Genomic DNA, 15,675 nt, shown 5'->3' with positions numbered 1-15,675 from the left:
TATTTATGTTAACGATTAATATCCAACTGCGTATATACATGATAAGATAAAAAAAAATGTATGGGGGGAGATTCCTGCTAGTGGGAATTGCATTTATCAAAGTTATACTGGCAAATGTTTTCTGCATTAAAACATACAATTGTTTGGATTACAACACGTTCACACTGTATGAGGGACTCGCAGCTGGTGGGCAATGCATGCATAAATTACAGCATTCTGACACATTCGTGTTCATGCAAAAATATGACATGTGCATTGTTCCAGTGTTTATTGTAGCGTACATCAAAACCATACAAATGGAAGAAGAAATTTCAAAGGATATACATCCAAACACAAATCTCAGAACCAATGCTGTAGCTTTGCTATTCACTTGCTTACTAATGGATGGCGTGTTTAAGCGTATTATTAAATAATTAGCATTTATCTGCTAGTATGACAGAATGCAATTAAAGCTATTTAATAATTAAGAGATCATTTGTGACAGAAAACAAAAGGTTTAATTAAAAAAACATGAATTAAATCAGGCCTGAATGATATAACATCACAGAGCAGATCAGACCAAAAAATGGGTTGGATTTGTGACAGGAACTGTTGCACTGTCCTTCTGTTTCAGCTTGACCTGCTGCGATGTCAGTGGACTGGTTACGCGCTACTAGTGCCAGACCCTTGATCTGTTGTGCCTCAAGCAGACAGAGCTGCAGAGTAAAACAAATACAAGAAGGCCTCACTAGAGGCCAGTGGGTTTCTTTTTCTCTCACCCACAATTAGTTGTGACAGATCTTTTTGTTTTAAATCAACTTAAATATTTATCAATCAGTGTTTTATGCCAATGCTGGAGTTTTCATTTTTCATACATATAGTTTTGTTTCATTTACCAAAGCATAATCAGCATTATTGTTTATGAGATGGTCATAGTTGGTTTTAAATTATGCACAGGTCTCGGAGACACTGCTGTTCCTGGAACAATCTTGGTTATGTGCGTAGTCACCCCTAATGGCACATTCTGAGCTAAGAAAAATCCTGTGTGACCTTGTCATAACTCATGTGGCTTACTCGATTGCTCTCCGTTTGTTGTATCTATGTTTCTAATATTATCTAACAACAGCTCACACACTAATTACATAATGGGATAATACTGTCACAGTAGCAGAATGGTGCCCAGCAAGGGCACAGCAAGGGTGTCATATTTTGCAGTATATTTAGAAACTTCCAAGTATTTAATGGATTTAGAAGTAAAAAATAATCGTGCTCAGAAAATCATCATTAATGCCAGTAGATGCGTTTAGAGTTAGACTGTTAAAGTACCAGTTTTTAACATTTCCACTTAATATTTAAACACATCACTGTGGAGTTTGAAAAGCAGCACCACTACTTAAATTGATGTACTGCTGAGCAGTTCTGAGTTGTTCTGAGGACTAAAGTAAAGTGAAGTCTGGTATTCATTTACTAATTGTGACTTTATAAAATCTTGGCTAAAACATTTTAATCCTTGTGAGTTTGTTAAAGGTTATAGCAGAGCATTTATGGAGACCATCTGCAGGGATAACATTTTATTAAAAAAGCAACTAAAGGGAAAGATTATTTTTCTCGCTGATATGACAAGAAATGTAGAAGTCGTCTAAAATGTTACATGACTGAGAAAAAACTGTCAAAAGTCACAAAATTACTAGGATGTTTCTGCTTTTCTTTGCACTCCACAGAAACGCACATATCTATTACCGGCTCAGCTTCAAATAATCAGATGAGACTTATAAAGTAAGGCTGTCATGGACCTCAACACATCACTGCAGTTTTGTCAAGCTATTTGCAGGTATGTGACCACAAACAATGCAACACTAATGTGTCCACTGTTTTGGACAATAAGCCCCCAGTCAACTGGGCTTAGAAACATCCACAATCATCTGGCAACCACTGGATGCTAGATGTAACTGGCTGCTGGAGGTTGACAGCAGTTACTGGGAACATGACTGCAAAAGCTCGAGTTACTGGTCGTTACAATCACTTCATATTCTTTCACCCTCTGGTTGATGAATTGAGACAAAATTTGTTGCATTTGTTGTAGTTTCAGGGTGGGCTTTTTCCAAGCAGCCATTTTGACATTTAAACACAGGTGGTAGTAAACATTACTTAATACTCTGTAGCTAGATAGAAAATAATCTTTGACTTAATAAAGATGGAAATGTCCTATTTTAATGGAAAGTAGGACATTAAAAGAGTTTAATATGGTAAATATATTGCACATTTACGTGCTAATCATCAGTAGCATAGAATTATCATACTCATCCTGTTGGGATGCAGGCAACAGCTTTTGACTCAAAACACTGCAGTGCTTGCTAACACAGCACAGAGTGACTAGCATGTATTTTGTGTGTCATCCAGAAAACATCTTTCAATCATCTCTTACGTTCACTATCCATCTTGGCTCATTCATTAATTTTGGGCAGTTTTAAAATAATTACTAGCTGGCTGACTGTACTGCATTATGCACAATAAAAAGTCATCATAAATATGAGATAATTACTTTGGATTAGTTTCTTAAAGTAATTTCCATCCAGGCGTGGGTCATGACACCATTAAGAGCCTGGTTTGGAGTCAGTAAGTGTGCTCTGGGCATCTGTGACATCGTTCTTTTATCTAACACAAAAGAGTAGCAAGTAAAATGTCACTAAAATAACTCTTCAAAAACGTGGAGGCTGCTTCTGCTATTCAATGAAGATCAAAAGATATTTTTAACTCAGTGTATTCTGGCGAAAAGAAAAAAAAACTGGCCAAGCATCAGCATTTGACTAACTCCACAGCTGTTGTATTACCCAGTTCGCTGTGTTTACTCTAAGGCTTTTCTGACACTAAAAGAGAAAGATGTCTGTGAGAGTGAACTGCGGGGAGTTAAGCTCATATTCTGCCCACAGCAGGAAAAAAAAACAGCTGAGGAATTTCCAGGTCAATTGCTCTCTCAGCTTGAATATATTGTAGATGAGTCCAGAGGAGAGAGGCGAGGCCATTTTTGCCCAGGAGCAAGCAGAGTCATGGCACAAACCGGTGGCCCTGACTAGAAACATGCTAACTGGTGAGTTGATGCTTAATCTTTGGGCAGAAACGAGAAGCTTACAAACATGTCAGCGTTAACTTTGGAGTGAAGGGGAAAAGTCAGGATTGCAATTATTATATTATTATTACAGGAGACTGTTTGCAGGACACACAATGCTGAGTCCACACAGAGCTCGCATTGACAAAGGAATTGATGTGCCATCTCAAGGGATTTCTGATCCATGACACCATTCATGTTTCCAACAATAGGAAAGCCTCTTCCGGCTGGTAATGCAGAGACAGTTATGAATCCAGAAGCAAAGGCATTTCAAGTGTTCTCTTCTTCACATTCAGGACCCAAAAGACAGCCGAGGACGAGCTCCTGGCAGAAGATCAATACCACATCTATGTGAACAAAACATTGTTGCCTGCTTTTCAGAAACCGGGGACTGTATCCATGGGTGGAATATTACAAAGTGCAAACGATCCTCACAGGAGACATCAGCCTTGGGATGCAAAGAAATATTTCTGAAGCTAAGAAAGAAATTACAACAATCAGGGCTCTACTGCAAACTACAGCAACTTATGATCATGATTTATATTTTTATACTAAATGCAACTGTGAGGGTTGATTTAAGTGTTCATTCATGAGGCTAAATGACAAATTAGTCAAACGACATACTGTACAGCAAGACTGGGATATTAAAAAAAAGTAGAAACTCTGCCTCTGTGTACTGAGAAGACACAATAAATGACAAGAGATGATAAACACAAAAATGACAGATGCACCCACACGCATATAATTTCACATGCAGAGACCATTTCCCTCACAGACTCATAAATCCATAAGACTTTACTTCTTCCTTCATTTCTTTTGCTCTTCTAATCATTTTTTTCTCCGCCTGCCACGCATCATTAAGTTTCCCCTTGGTGTGAGTTCACTCCACAGAGACGCTGCTCTTATCACTTCGGTTTCTGTGTGTTTTTGCTCGTGGCTCCTAAAGAGAAAGCGCATGCCACTCTTGTCAGGAAGCATTCCCATCTTACCCCTGGTGTCTCTCATTACTTGCCACCTCTCACAACAGCAAGCCTGGTGGCCCAACATTCTCAGGTGAAAGGTGATTCATCTTGTTCAGTGGATTACAGTCTCCTCTGTCGTGGCCTGTCTGTAGCACTTTGCAACCATCTTTTTGTCTTTCCCTCACTTATATCGACAAATGGACGATTGACTGCAAAAATCCATAACTTTCCAAAAATAAACTCTTTTGTTTTAAATCTGATTTATATGAATGGAACTGATTTGACCTAAATGTGTCGTGTATGATGGAGTTATCCTACTTTTGTTTTGCAACTCCCAGAAAATTATTCAATTGTACTAAAATAATAATACAAGTCAGGCTCAGACCACAACTGCCGATTATTTATTCAAATAGCTTTTAGCTGAATTCCAATGCAATTGAAAATCTTTACAACTGTGATTTAATTAAACTCCACCAAAGCTCCAGTGATATAAATAATAACAGTATTTCACCACCCACACACCACCACGATTGCGAAGGGAACTACACATAATCCTTAATGTTGTAGCCAAATTGAGTGTCCTTCACTCTCAAAGTAGCAGTACTACTCTATTACTAGCCATACTCACACAAGCCCTGCTCTGAAGAAGAGTGCTGCTGGGCTGTGGCTGTGGCACCACATCTTGCACTGGGTCGCTGCGTCTGTCAAATTAGATACTCTTTGTTTTTGAAAAAGAAAACAAAAGAGATCACCGTGGTTCTGATTGGTGTATCGAATCTGGCAGAGCCAGCAGGGGCAGTTGTGCTGGCTTTGAAAGATGCAGGTATGTCCTAGGTTTGGTTTTTGGCTAAGAGGAACTCTGATTCTTAGCTCCTGTTCACATTAAAGCAGCTGAAAGCAGTATATATTTCACTTCACTTCACTTCACTAATAGAATAAGGTGTCACTCTTGGTCGTACAACCCTTATATGTGCTCAGTAATTTTGCACAAACATTTCACTTAAGTTGTCTGCCAGTGAAAAATGTGCACAGAGCCATTTTTATGTAAATACACAATTTACACTTGGACAATAAGGGGTCTAGTGTAATATGACAGGGAACACCAATTATTTTCCTTTTATCGCTGAACAATGTTTATCTATAGCGACTGCTTCAATGCTTTTCCATAATCGCCTCCAGGCAGATTTGCACTGTAGTGCACAAAAGAATGTCATTTGCATTTTATCCCACAAAGAAAACTCTCCTACAACACGTGGGTTTGTTTACTTGCTCCTGCAGTGATTGAATACTTCCATTCTGACCAACAGATAAAATATCAAAGGAGCAACGTGATATAATTAATCAATATTAATATGTTAATGTTGAAAGAAATCACTGTGTGCCATCAATGTGGTCAGCTGATTTGGGGAACAAAAGGATTCAAGGACTCTCCACTGGATTATGTTTGTGTAAAGTGAGCACAATATGCTACAATCTAATTAAAAGTTTTCTTCAGCCACCTACCTATAATGAATGTTCTCAAACTCTCACGGGCCAGTGCTACCACTCAGCCTTCTAGTAGATGTACATTTGGTTTAAATTAGAAAATCCTAGAAGATTTTTTAAAAAGTTGGTCTCTGACTTTGAGGTCAAGGTCACTGGGATTCTCACTCTTCCGAGATTTTTAGTAGATGCATTTATAGTATTCATTTGCAAAATTGTTACAGCCTTCTGCTCGAGCTATTGTGTTCACAAACTTGTTGCACGCTGGCCTGGCAGGGGGACAGCTATAGGTCATCAACCTTTTATGGATGAGAGGTAAAATGATTATATCATTATTACTTCTGATTAGCGTCATTAAAATACATTAAAATAGTAACCGGATGGTCACTGGTCAGGAACAAGACAAGATCACAGTTACATGTAACCAACCAGCAAAAAGTTGACTGCATGAAAGTAACACATTACTAGAAAGAAAAACTTGTCAAAGTTGTAAAATGTTGGTTTGCAGCAGCTCACAGCCATGATTGGGAGGAGCTTTTTAAAACTTTCTCCTTACTGAACATTTTAGTAATTCCAGTGTTCAATTACAATGCTTCCCTGTGAAAAGGCTAAAAAAAAAAAAAACAGCACCATCCCTAATCAAGAGTAAAATAAATGAGTTCTTCTTCTGAAGATAACTAAGCTCAAAGAATAGCCACATGCTTATTTTTAATTCTGTTTAACTGACTCTGCCCACCACAGTCCATTTTTTTTTAAAGCGCTTTGTTAGCGTCTTCTCCTCTAGAGATCAATTCTGCATTTTCCTCAAAGTGACAAGTTTATAGTGGCAACACTTTCTGTGAGTTCAGCCTGCATTGATCCCTTGCCCTTGTGCTCTATTGTTGAGGATTAGAAGAACTTTTATTTGTTAGATCACAAACTTCATCTCCAGGCTGTTCACTAAAGAGAAGTCATCAGGGAACTGAGACAGGGAGAAATAAAGAGGATGAGAGATGAGTTTGTACCATACACAAAGTGCTTAGTTTGACAATATGGGTTTGTTTCTTTTACATGCTCGTCTCTCAGTGGTATGTCAATAGTGCAATATGAAAGAAAAGCTGCAAAGTTACACAACAAACCGACCAAAATAACAATGCACACATCTAGGTGCAAACGGTGACAGCTTGACTGTGAAATGCTTATTTTTATCCTCGGCGGCAGAATAATCCCCGCTTTACATGAGAAGTGACTCACCAGCATAAACTGATTTAATTGTTCAGCTGTGAAATGGGCACGTGCTGAAAATATTGATTTCAAGAACTTCTTCCAAATTAGATTTGAAACTGTTTACAGAGCAGGAGAAACCTCTGTCTGCAGGCTGGGTTTGCAGGGGGGCTCGGTTTGAATCCAACAGATTCAAATTCCACGTCCACCATGTGCCTGTATGGATTCTCTCCAGATACTCCACAGACATGCTTATTACATTAATAGGTGAGCCTAAATTGGTTGTACTGTAGGTGTGAATGTGAGTACATCTGTCTGTTTCAGCCTTGCGATAGACTGGGGACATGTCCAATATTCACCCCACATCTTATCAAATGACAGCTGGAATTGCTTCCAGCCCTACCCCGCAATCTTGATTTGGATAAGCAGTTAAGAAAATGGATGAGTTTCTGTCACATTAAAATAATTTGGTACTAAACTTTCAATAATTTCTGTCAGACGTTAGGGCTGACTCCAAAAAGTGGCAAATTTATTTCACAGTAAGCAGGAAGACAGCTATTTTGGCCAATGCATCCAAACTTTGGATGTTGCCTTCAAGGTGCTGCACTGACGAATCAAAATGCACAGAGGCTCCACTAGCTGATTGATTTTTGCTACAGCTGTGCAAATTATCTCCTTAAAGAAAAAAAATGCACAAAAAATCAAATGAGATACGACAACTCTACAGTTTAGATTTAAATTAAAGCCAAGTGATTCATGCTGTGGAGCAACACTTTACATGCAACTGAGTCAGTGCTATCACAAAGAGCTGCAGGCCCATGAAGCAGGCGTCGCTGCAGTGAATATTCAGCAGGATGCAAGCTGAGGATATTCCTCCCTCGATTGAGCAACCCACGACAAAACGTGAAATGGACACAGTGGACCAGCATGTCTATTTCACATTTTGCTTTGCCTCTCCATGCAGAAATTGCATTACAAATAGGGGCAGATAATATATTTAAAGCCATAAAGTTGGTAGTGAGCAAAAAAATTATGAAGTACATCCCAGGGTCTGTAAATTGTCAGAATCAATTAAGCTAGGCAGTTTATATGTATATATGTTTATATGTACATACATGTAAATGTGTTATGTCTGTTTAAATGCTTTCCTGTGATTATTTTCATGTTGGCTCAAAATAAAATATTACCCTCTGCTGTTCCTACAACTTCTGCTTGCGTGTCCATTTCACATTTTGGACAGGCAAAGCCTGAAATGGACACAGTGGACCAGCGTGTCTGTTTCAGGCTTTGTCGTGACATCGGGTTGGAATGAGATATCTGTTATACTGTTTAATACTACAAATCCAAGAGAGCTCATTTAAAAGTAATTACTTAAAAGTAATAATTAATTTTAGAAGGTTTTGTGAAAATAAAGTATTGGCCTAGACCAGGGGTGGGCAAGTCCAGGCCTCGAGGGCCGGTGTCCCACAGGATTTAGATATGACCCTGGGTCAACACCTGAATCACATGATTAGTTCATTACCAGCCTCTGGAGAACTTAAGGACATGTTGAGGAGGTCATTTAGCCATTTAAATCAGCTGTGCTGGTTCAAGGACACATCTAAAACCTGCAGGACACCGGCCCTCGAGGCCTGGAGTTGCCTACCCCTGGCATAGACCCACAAAGAACGGATCATTAATGAGTTGGATGTACAGCACTTTGGGCAAACGTTTTCTTTTTAAACGTGCTATATAAATAACCTGGATTTGGATTTGGATTTGAACCTAAGATTCACAGGATATTTATTATGTGGATTTACAATTCGGCACTACCACTCAAATCATATCCCTTTAGATTCATGATTTATAACATAAGTACCCACATAAATGAAAAATAATGAAGAATATGTCACAACCACTGAAAGAAACACCAGTGCCGTGGTGGAAAAGAGAATATTCCAAACTAACAAACACTTCACTACACTTTGGGGTTGCATTTATCTCAGCTGTCCCACAGCAAACAGTGACAACAGCATTAAAGCTATTTACTTTTTGGCAAGATAAAAGGAATTGCAATCCCAGGACTCTATAAAATAAAGATATATTTTAGGAAGATACTATTTATTGACTTGCTTCTGCTTCGCAATGACAGCTCTCAACTTGTTCTCCATGCAGAGTGTAGGAATGGAAGGAGTGATGGGATGCGGCGTAAGTTTGTTATAGACTATGCAGTATTATTCGTTTACAAAAATAGGAGGCACAGTTAAATGCGTTTAGAAACAGCTCAGGAGTGGTTTCTGACACGGGCTCAACACGGGCGACAAAAAGAGAGAATCAACAATTTCCAGTTGAGGTGAGAGTGTCAGCCTGCTAGAAGAAATTAAAAAAAGGAGTGGTGTGGAGCTATACTGCAGTACTCGAATGCTTCTATTTCAGTACCCTTGCACTTCAATGTATAATCGCTGTCCCTATGGTGACAGCTGCACAAATCATTAGCTTCATGAACGTATACAGTGATTCAATATACAGCCTGCAGCTATGAAAAGACCCAGTAAATCTGGACTAGACATATCTGCATCAAGGATGCTCCACAACAGCTTCAGTGTACACCACACGAATGGATTTGCTCAACAGACAGCAGTTTCACCTGCCAATCATCTGAACATCTGTCTACGTGTGAAAAATGTGCATTTTTTTTTTTCCTGAAGCTTCGACAGCTGTCTGTCACTATTAGAAGTAATATGTGCCGTACATGTCAAAAACAGCACATTCAGTAGTTTGTACCAAACAAGGTGTGTGGACATATGTGTTTGCTGTAATGAGCAGGTGTTGGAGGACTTTGTAAAATCTGTAACTTAGTTTCAGTTCAGACTGAATCTGCACATTTTGTTGTTGTCCTGTCCTCTTTTTCTCCTGAAAATATGTTACAGTTATTCTTGATAAAAAGAAGCCAGAATCAAATATTTAATTATCACCTGTATTGTTCAAGTATTGTTATAAAGTTTGAGGACAAAATGCCAAATCCATAGAGCAACACAATCACAATAAAAAAGAAAGTAGGCCTTCTTTCAGACCCAAGGTTTTATGTATCAAGGCAACATAAAAACAACAAGACTTTTGAGTCATGGAACAGGACAGAACCTGAATGAACTGAAACAACACTGTAAAGAACAGTTGACCAATGAGAGACTGATGAGTTCATACAGAAAATGATTACTTCGGCTTATTGCTGCTAAAGGTGGTTCGACAGTGACAATCATGTGGTGTACTATTTTCACACACTCTGCATTGTGGCTTAGTTTTTATTAGACACATAATGAAACAGTGTCTCGTGTTGCTGTTCGTGTGAGTTTGTCACTGAATGATTTTACCTTTGGTAAGGACAAGATAATTATGTATTATATACTGACACATAACATATCATTTTATTATCTCTGTATGTCTTAATTTTGCTGCCATGTACAGTAATTACAGCTAATTAATTTTTATAAGTTACCCTAAAGAAACATTTTAAATGCTGTAAAATGAAGAACGCTGTCACACAGAGCGGTGGTAATAATTTGATGCGAGCTAATCAAAGCTTCGTCCTTTCCTTTCTTTAATTGACGACCTCCTGTTACATCGATTTTATTGGCTGCCAGTAATTTACTGCAGTGGTGCCATATGGATACATGCTTGGCCAGATTTCATGAGAGTTTAGCATTAATAAACAACTGGTTATAATTAAAAATGTTACTTACATTATAACTTATAAATGTAATTAACATTTTCACTTGACTGCAGTTTTACACTTTGCCCTTTTTCCATCTTCCAGTCCATCGTTTTCTATTTGACAGCACTAATATCCAGTTGAGGGAATATGCTTTAGTTCCATAAGCAACCACACTATGAAAACATGAGATTTTTACAGAGCATTAACTAAACCAGCGCTGAGCTATTGTTTTAGATACATCACTATTTTAAACGATAAAACATACCAATATTCAATTAACAAAAAATATAATTATTTATGTGGTGGACTGTAATAACCAAAGGGTGTCACAGTGTTGTTTGAGTGTACTGCTACAAAACCCAGTTAAGTCTATTCTGTTGCATTCTCCCATGTAACAAGACTGCTGCAGAGGGCAACTGCTAGCAGTAAATTAACCTTCCACCGATCACAGTTTTAATCTATTCTAATGTCGTCTATAAAAATCTCCATGAGTGATGGAAGTGAACTTAAAAGCCATCAAATATGTCTGCCAAATTTTGTTCTTCTAAAGGTGAACCCTGAGACACAGTGAAGAAACTGAAGCCTATGCCAAAGTGGCTATTAGTCCTTGTGACAGCACTTTCTAGGACAGTGCAAACAGGGAATCCAATAAAGTCACTCCCCTGATCTCACACTGAGTAACTGCGCTGTCTGAGGCTCATTCAGCTTCCTCTAAAATATCCCATCGCACCACTAAACCCTAACAAGTACTGTACAAGCGCCCAAAGTGTGTCATTCCTGCATGTTTTGAATGTTACGCTGACACTGTGAAAGCTGGATAACTGTCTGCGACAGTCATATGAAGAAGCACAGAGAGATTATTTATCTCTTTTATTGCTCTATTTAGCAGAATGGCAAAAAGGACAGGGTGAGAGAGCGATAACGACTAAACTACAGTCCAGGTGAGCTTCATACAAGATGCTACAAAGGCACAAGATACACCAATGCAAACAAGGACTAACTCAAATCTGTACCTGGTGATTTCTTATGAGCCAAGACATTATTTTGGTTAAAGAAAAAAATCTGTGAACTTGTTGCAACTGTGACAGCTGCACTGATTATATTTCAAATACTAATTCATAGTGCTAAAATACAGAAACTAAAAAATGAAGTGAAGTAAAACACAACCAAATTTGGAAAGTAATAAGCTCATCCGGGACAATCAGGATCAGAAAAAGAAAGATTTGAATAAAAGATTCATTTTTTAAAAAGGTTTAGTTTTTGTTCTCTTACAAGTACAACGCAAAGAAATATTTCAGCATTAGAAAATGAAAATGACATTTGACAAAGTATTTTGAATGCTGGCCTTATCAAACTGCAAATTGGAAAAAGAGGAAAATGAAAGAAAGAAACATTCAGATACAAAAAACAATACCAAGAAAGCAGCTTCAAGAGACAGAGAGACAAGAAAGAAGGCTTTCAAGATTCGAAGATTCCAAGATTAAGAAAAAAATCATATATTTGAAGAAATAAAATTATAATTCAATGAAAGGGGAAGCTAAAAAGAGAAAATAAACAAAAATAAAAGCTACAGCTCTGCCTTTTGTCATTATCAAACAGGAAAATCTCCCTCTGCTCTTATAGAGAAATATAATCTTTGTTTTTGAAATATCTGGGCCATGGTTTCCATGGTGAAGTGACTTAAAAGGAGGTGTGGCTGCTCATTGATCCACTGGAAGGCTCACATCACTACTGGGGTCATCCCTCTGGTGAAACCCCACCCCCACTCCCACTCTCAAGCCATTCACCAGTCATCAGTAGTGAGAAGCTTCATTTGTTTCAATAGGCTATAAATCATCACTGCGCAGTCAAACGATCTTCCTTTCCTCAGTGATTACCTCAAAAATGCACCTTAAAAAGGAATTGATTGACTCTAATGGTGTTGTTATGTGCGTTATGTCTGTGTCTCAGCATAAGGTTGTCTTATTTTCTTCCTCGCCTCTGTCAGTGCGCCCCAGGGCAGCTGTGGCTACAATGTAGCTTGCCATCGCCAGTGTGTGAATGGGTGTGTGAATGGGTGAATGACTGAATGTAGTGTGAAGCGCTTTGGGGTCCTTAGGGACTAGAACAGCGCTATACAAATGCAGGCCATTTACCATTTACTTTTTATTAAAGAACTTTGGTATGAAAAAAATAAAACAATAAAATGTGCTTCACTTACTGTTGTGTGCGTGTCAGGTTTTTGATATTTTCTCCTACTCTGCAATTTTAGTCTCATTCTAAAGACACTGAGACACTTTACTGGGTGAATGCTCCCTGGAGATATTACTGCACAAGGATGAGCATGTGTGATGACAGGAATAGCTTCACCTTGAAACTTAAAGTCAAACTTGCACAAGACCTGCCGTGGACACTGCCACATTTGCAGGACAATGACATACACTGTATACTGTATGGCTCCTTTTTTAGTATGCTAATATATGACAGGAGCTTACTTTGCGATGCCAATCATTCCAGGCCGAAGTTGGGGAAAGTCACATTGATTATACAACAGGTACAGTACTTCACTGAATTACAGACACAGATTATTGAGCTAATCTGCTTGCAGGGTGTTTACTTTGATCGAAACAGAATATGTGAGTAGTTTTACCTGGTCCAGAGCAAAAGGAGGCAATCACAGCGAGTATGCAGACGTAACTGAGGTAGGGCATCCATGACACTCTATCCTGAAAGGAATCAGAGAGAGCAAGTGACATAATCAGTATTTTGTTATATATTACAGCTGCTGTACTGTGAGGTATTTAAATATTTTGCATTGTAAAAGTTTTGCTAATAAGTAATTACAGTTCAAGATTTTAATGATACTGAATGATGCAAAAAATGTTTCATAATAAAAGTGCATTTTTTTTATATAAATATATGTATATTTATAGAATTTTGATGAATTTTAGAAGTTTGAGATTTGCAACTGTGTTAAAATCCATGTTTTCTCAGAATATATTTTTATGTTGCCTCTTCAGATATTGTATGTCTAGTATAAAGGACAGGAAGTGTGGCTTACCTGGAAATTAAGAAAAACTGTGAGTAGGCTGAAGAACACGGCCATGGAAAAGAAACCAAATATGAGAAGGGGCTTCCTGCCAATTTGTTCTATCACCAAGCCCTGGAGAAAAGACACCATAATAAACAACAGGGTTTTGTATATTATTTTTGGCTACAGAGTTCATTTTATCCAATTTATAGATCTGGGATCCACATGCCAATGGTCCACCATGATAAAGTTTATGACTATTAGAATTTGTCATTCCTTGTATGATTTGTAAAAAAAATTTAACTGCACTCCGCCCGTACAACCACTGAAAGCAGCCCATCCACCCACTCATTCACTTTAATTACTGACACTGAATAGCCCAATCACATCTCTTAACATGACCGGCCCCTCCCCTACCTTCACTGCCTAGAAAAGCTTTAGTGTGGAAGAAGTGGTGAGAAGGTGGAGCTGGAAAGCTGAGAGAAAACTATAAAAAGGAAGTAAAAGCAAAATGTGTCAAATTAACCGACATGTTAGCTATCGCAGCAGCTGCACCGTGAACAGTAGTACTAGAAACAACTAATAACCAGGCCTCACAAGTGACAGGAGGCTGCAGCTGCTAGCACCAGCTGTGGAGAATAGGCGAAGTGATGAGAAGGGTGAAATTAATGTGGTAAGAAAATTAATGGAGGAACATAATTAGGAAGAGAGAGATTCAAGGATTCAGGTAAAATGACAATGAGTCACTGCTAATAGCTAAAGTGTAGCTTCTCATTGTCACACGCTGCAGTGCAACAAAGAACTAACCCGACAACAACTGTGCCAAGCATGATATCAATAATCAAACAAAATGAAATGAAATATGAACATTATATGTGTACGCTATATGTAGAGTGAGATATATCTCTGCTGAAACCTTTTCATTATTTAGAGACACATTCTTTATGTTGGCAGAGCTCATTACAGCCAATTTTTGTAGCGTACTGACCTCTGGAATTTTATTTTTACTTGATCAGTGCAGGAGATAGATTAAAAACAAATAGTTAATGCTAATGGTTCTAGTGTAAAGTCTAGTAAAGCCATTAAAGGTCACTGATCATCAGTTTATCAGAGTGAGGGTTATGGTCCTGGCTTAAAAAGTTGGCCGACATATCTGTAAGGGAATTTGCCAGTTGGTCAGCACAACATCTGAGCATCTTTTAAGGTACTGTAGCTTTGCATAGGTTGACTCACTTTATTAAGGTCCAAATCAAATGTGTCCTGAAAGACCAGAAGTCATTACAATCACAGGTCTTCCCAGAGTCTTTAAAGTGATTCTGCATTGTCTGACCTTAAGAACATTTGACTTTCCCGATAAATGAGATCTGATTGGCTCCTACTGGTCTCATGGGTAACCATATCACTGATTTAGATGGCATCATTTTGCAAAGTTGTCCTATCCCTCAAACCTTGAGTCTTAGTCCTTGCTGATATGCTGATTTACTTCACAGTTCACCCTGTGATTTGCTTCAGTGAAGCAAAGGCTTATATCCAAGAATTACCATCACAAATGGGATGGTCTGAGGTGCTGCCTATATATACAGTAACATATACATACAGATTTCATCATCCATAACACTGCATGTGGCTCATCAGTGATTCTGTCACAGTAGGTCTTTGACCGGGTCCCTCTAGATTATGGATGCAGCATGAGCCATGACCCTATTCAAGTGCAGGCCACAGCTGCAGGCCTTCTTCCATCATAGTCTGTGTGAATTAAATGGCACTGCTCTTACCTCTTAAAACCAGTGGGACTTCATGACGTTGTGCAAAAAGGTCACTGTTATTTGTACAATATTTGTTCCCATACCAAGGGGCTTCTGAGTTGAGACTGAGAGGCAAAGATAGCGGGTGTTTATGTATGGTGTAGGGGAGGTGCTGAGCTTTCTTAAGAAGAAAACGGATTTTTTTTTTTATGTTCCAAGAATACATTGGCTTTAATTTTGCTTTTTTAAGCAGTTTCCTATTAGCATATTGCAGAATATATCAGTCTTCATTTGTAAATGACTCCAAAAGCACTGCAGTTCACTTAGGATGTATGTGTACATGTGTGTAAATACAGTGTCCATACCCTACTTGTCCCTGTAGGCACCAACTATTAATCTTCTAGGCACTACCCACACTGCAGAGGCACACGGATTTGCACACAGCAGCAAAACTCCAGTTCATTAAGACCTCTGAAGGTGCGAGAAGCTGAATATTT

General features: G+C 38.5%; 1 protein-coding gene across 5 annotated transcripts in view; it reads right to left on the bottom strand.

The window, feature by feature from the left end:
- slc2a9l2 (solute carrier family 2 member 9, like 2) overlaps window positions 1-15,675 on the bottom strand; it is an 89,175-nt gene that overhangs the window by 20,605 nt on the left and 52,895 nt on the right. For all 5 annotated transcript variants that reach the window (XM_040029178.1, XM_040029175.1, XM_040029177.1 and 2 more), the window contains exons 10-11: window positions 13,464-13,565; window positions 13,053-13,128 (exon numbers count right to left, since the gene is read on the bottom strand). In XM_040029178.1, the coding sequence (XP_039885112.1) occupies window positions 13,053-13,128; window positions 13,464-13,565 (178 nt within the window). The remainder of the gene's footprint in view (window positions 1-13,052; window positions 13,129-13,463; window positions 13,566-15,675) is intronic.

Source organism: Simochromis diagramma, unplaced genomic scaffold (genome assembly GCF_900408965.1).
Source record: "Simochromis diagramma unplaced genomic scaffold, fSimDia1.1 OVJJ01000483.1, whole genome shotgun sequence".
Classification (NCBI taxonomy): Eukaryota; Metazoa; Chordata; class Actinopteri; order Cichliformes; family Cichlidae; genus Simochromis; species Simochromis diagramma.
Note: the sequence above shows the minus strand (reverse complement) of the source record. Positions and strands in the feature narration are given on the sequence as shown.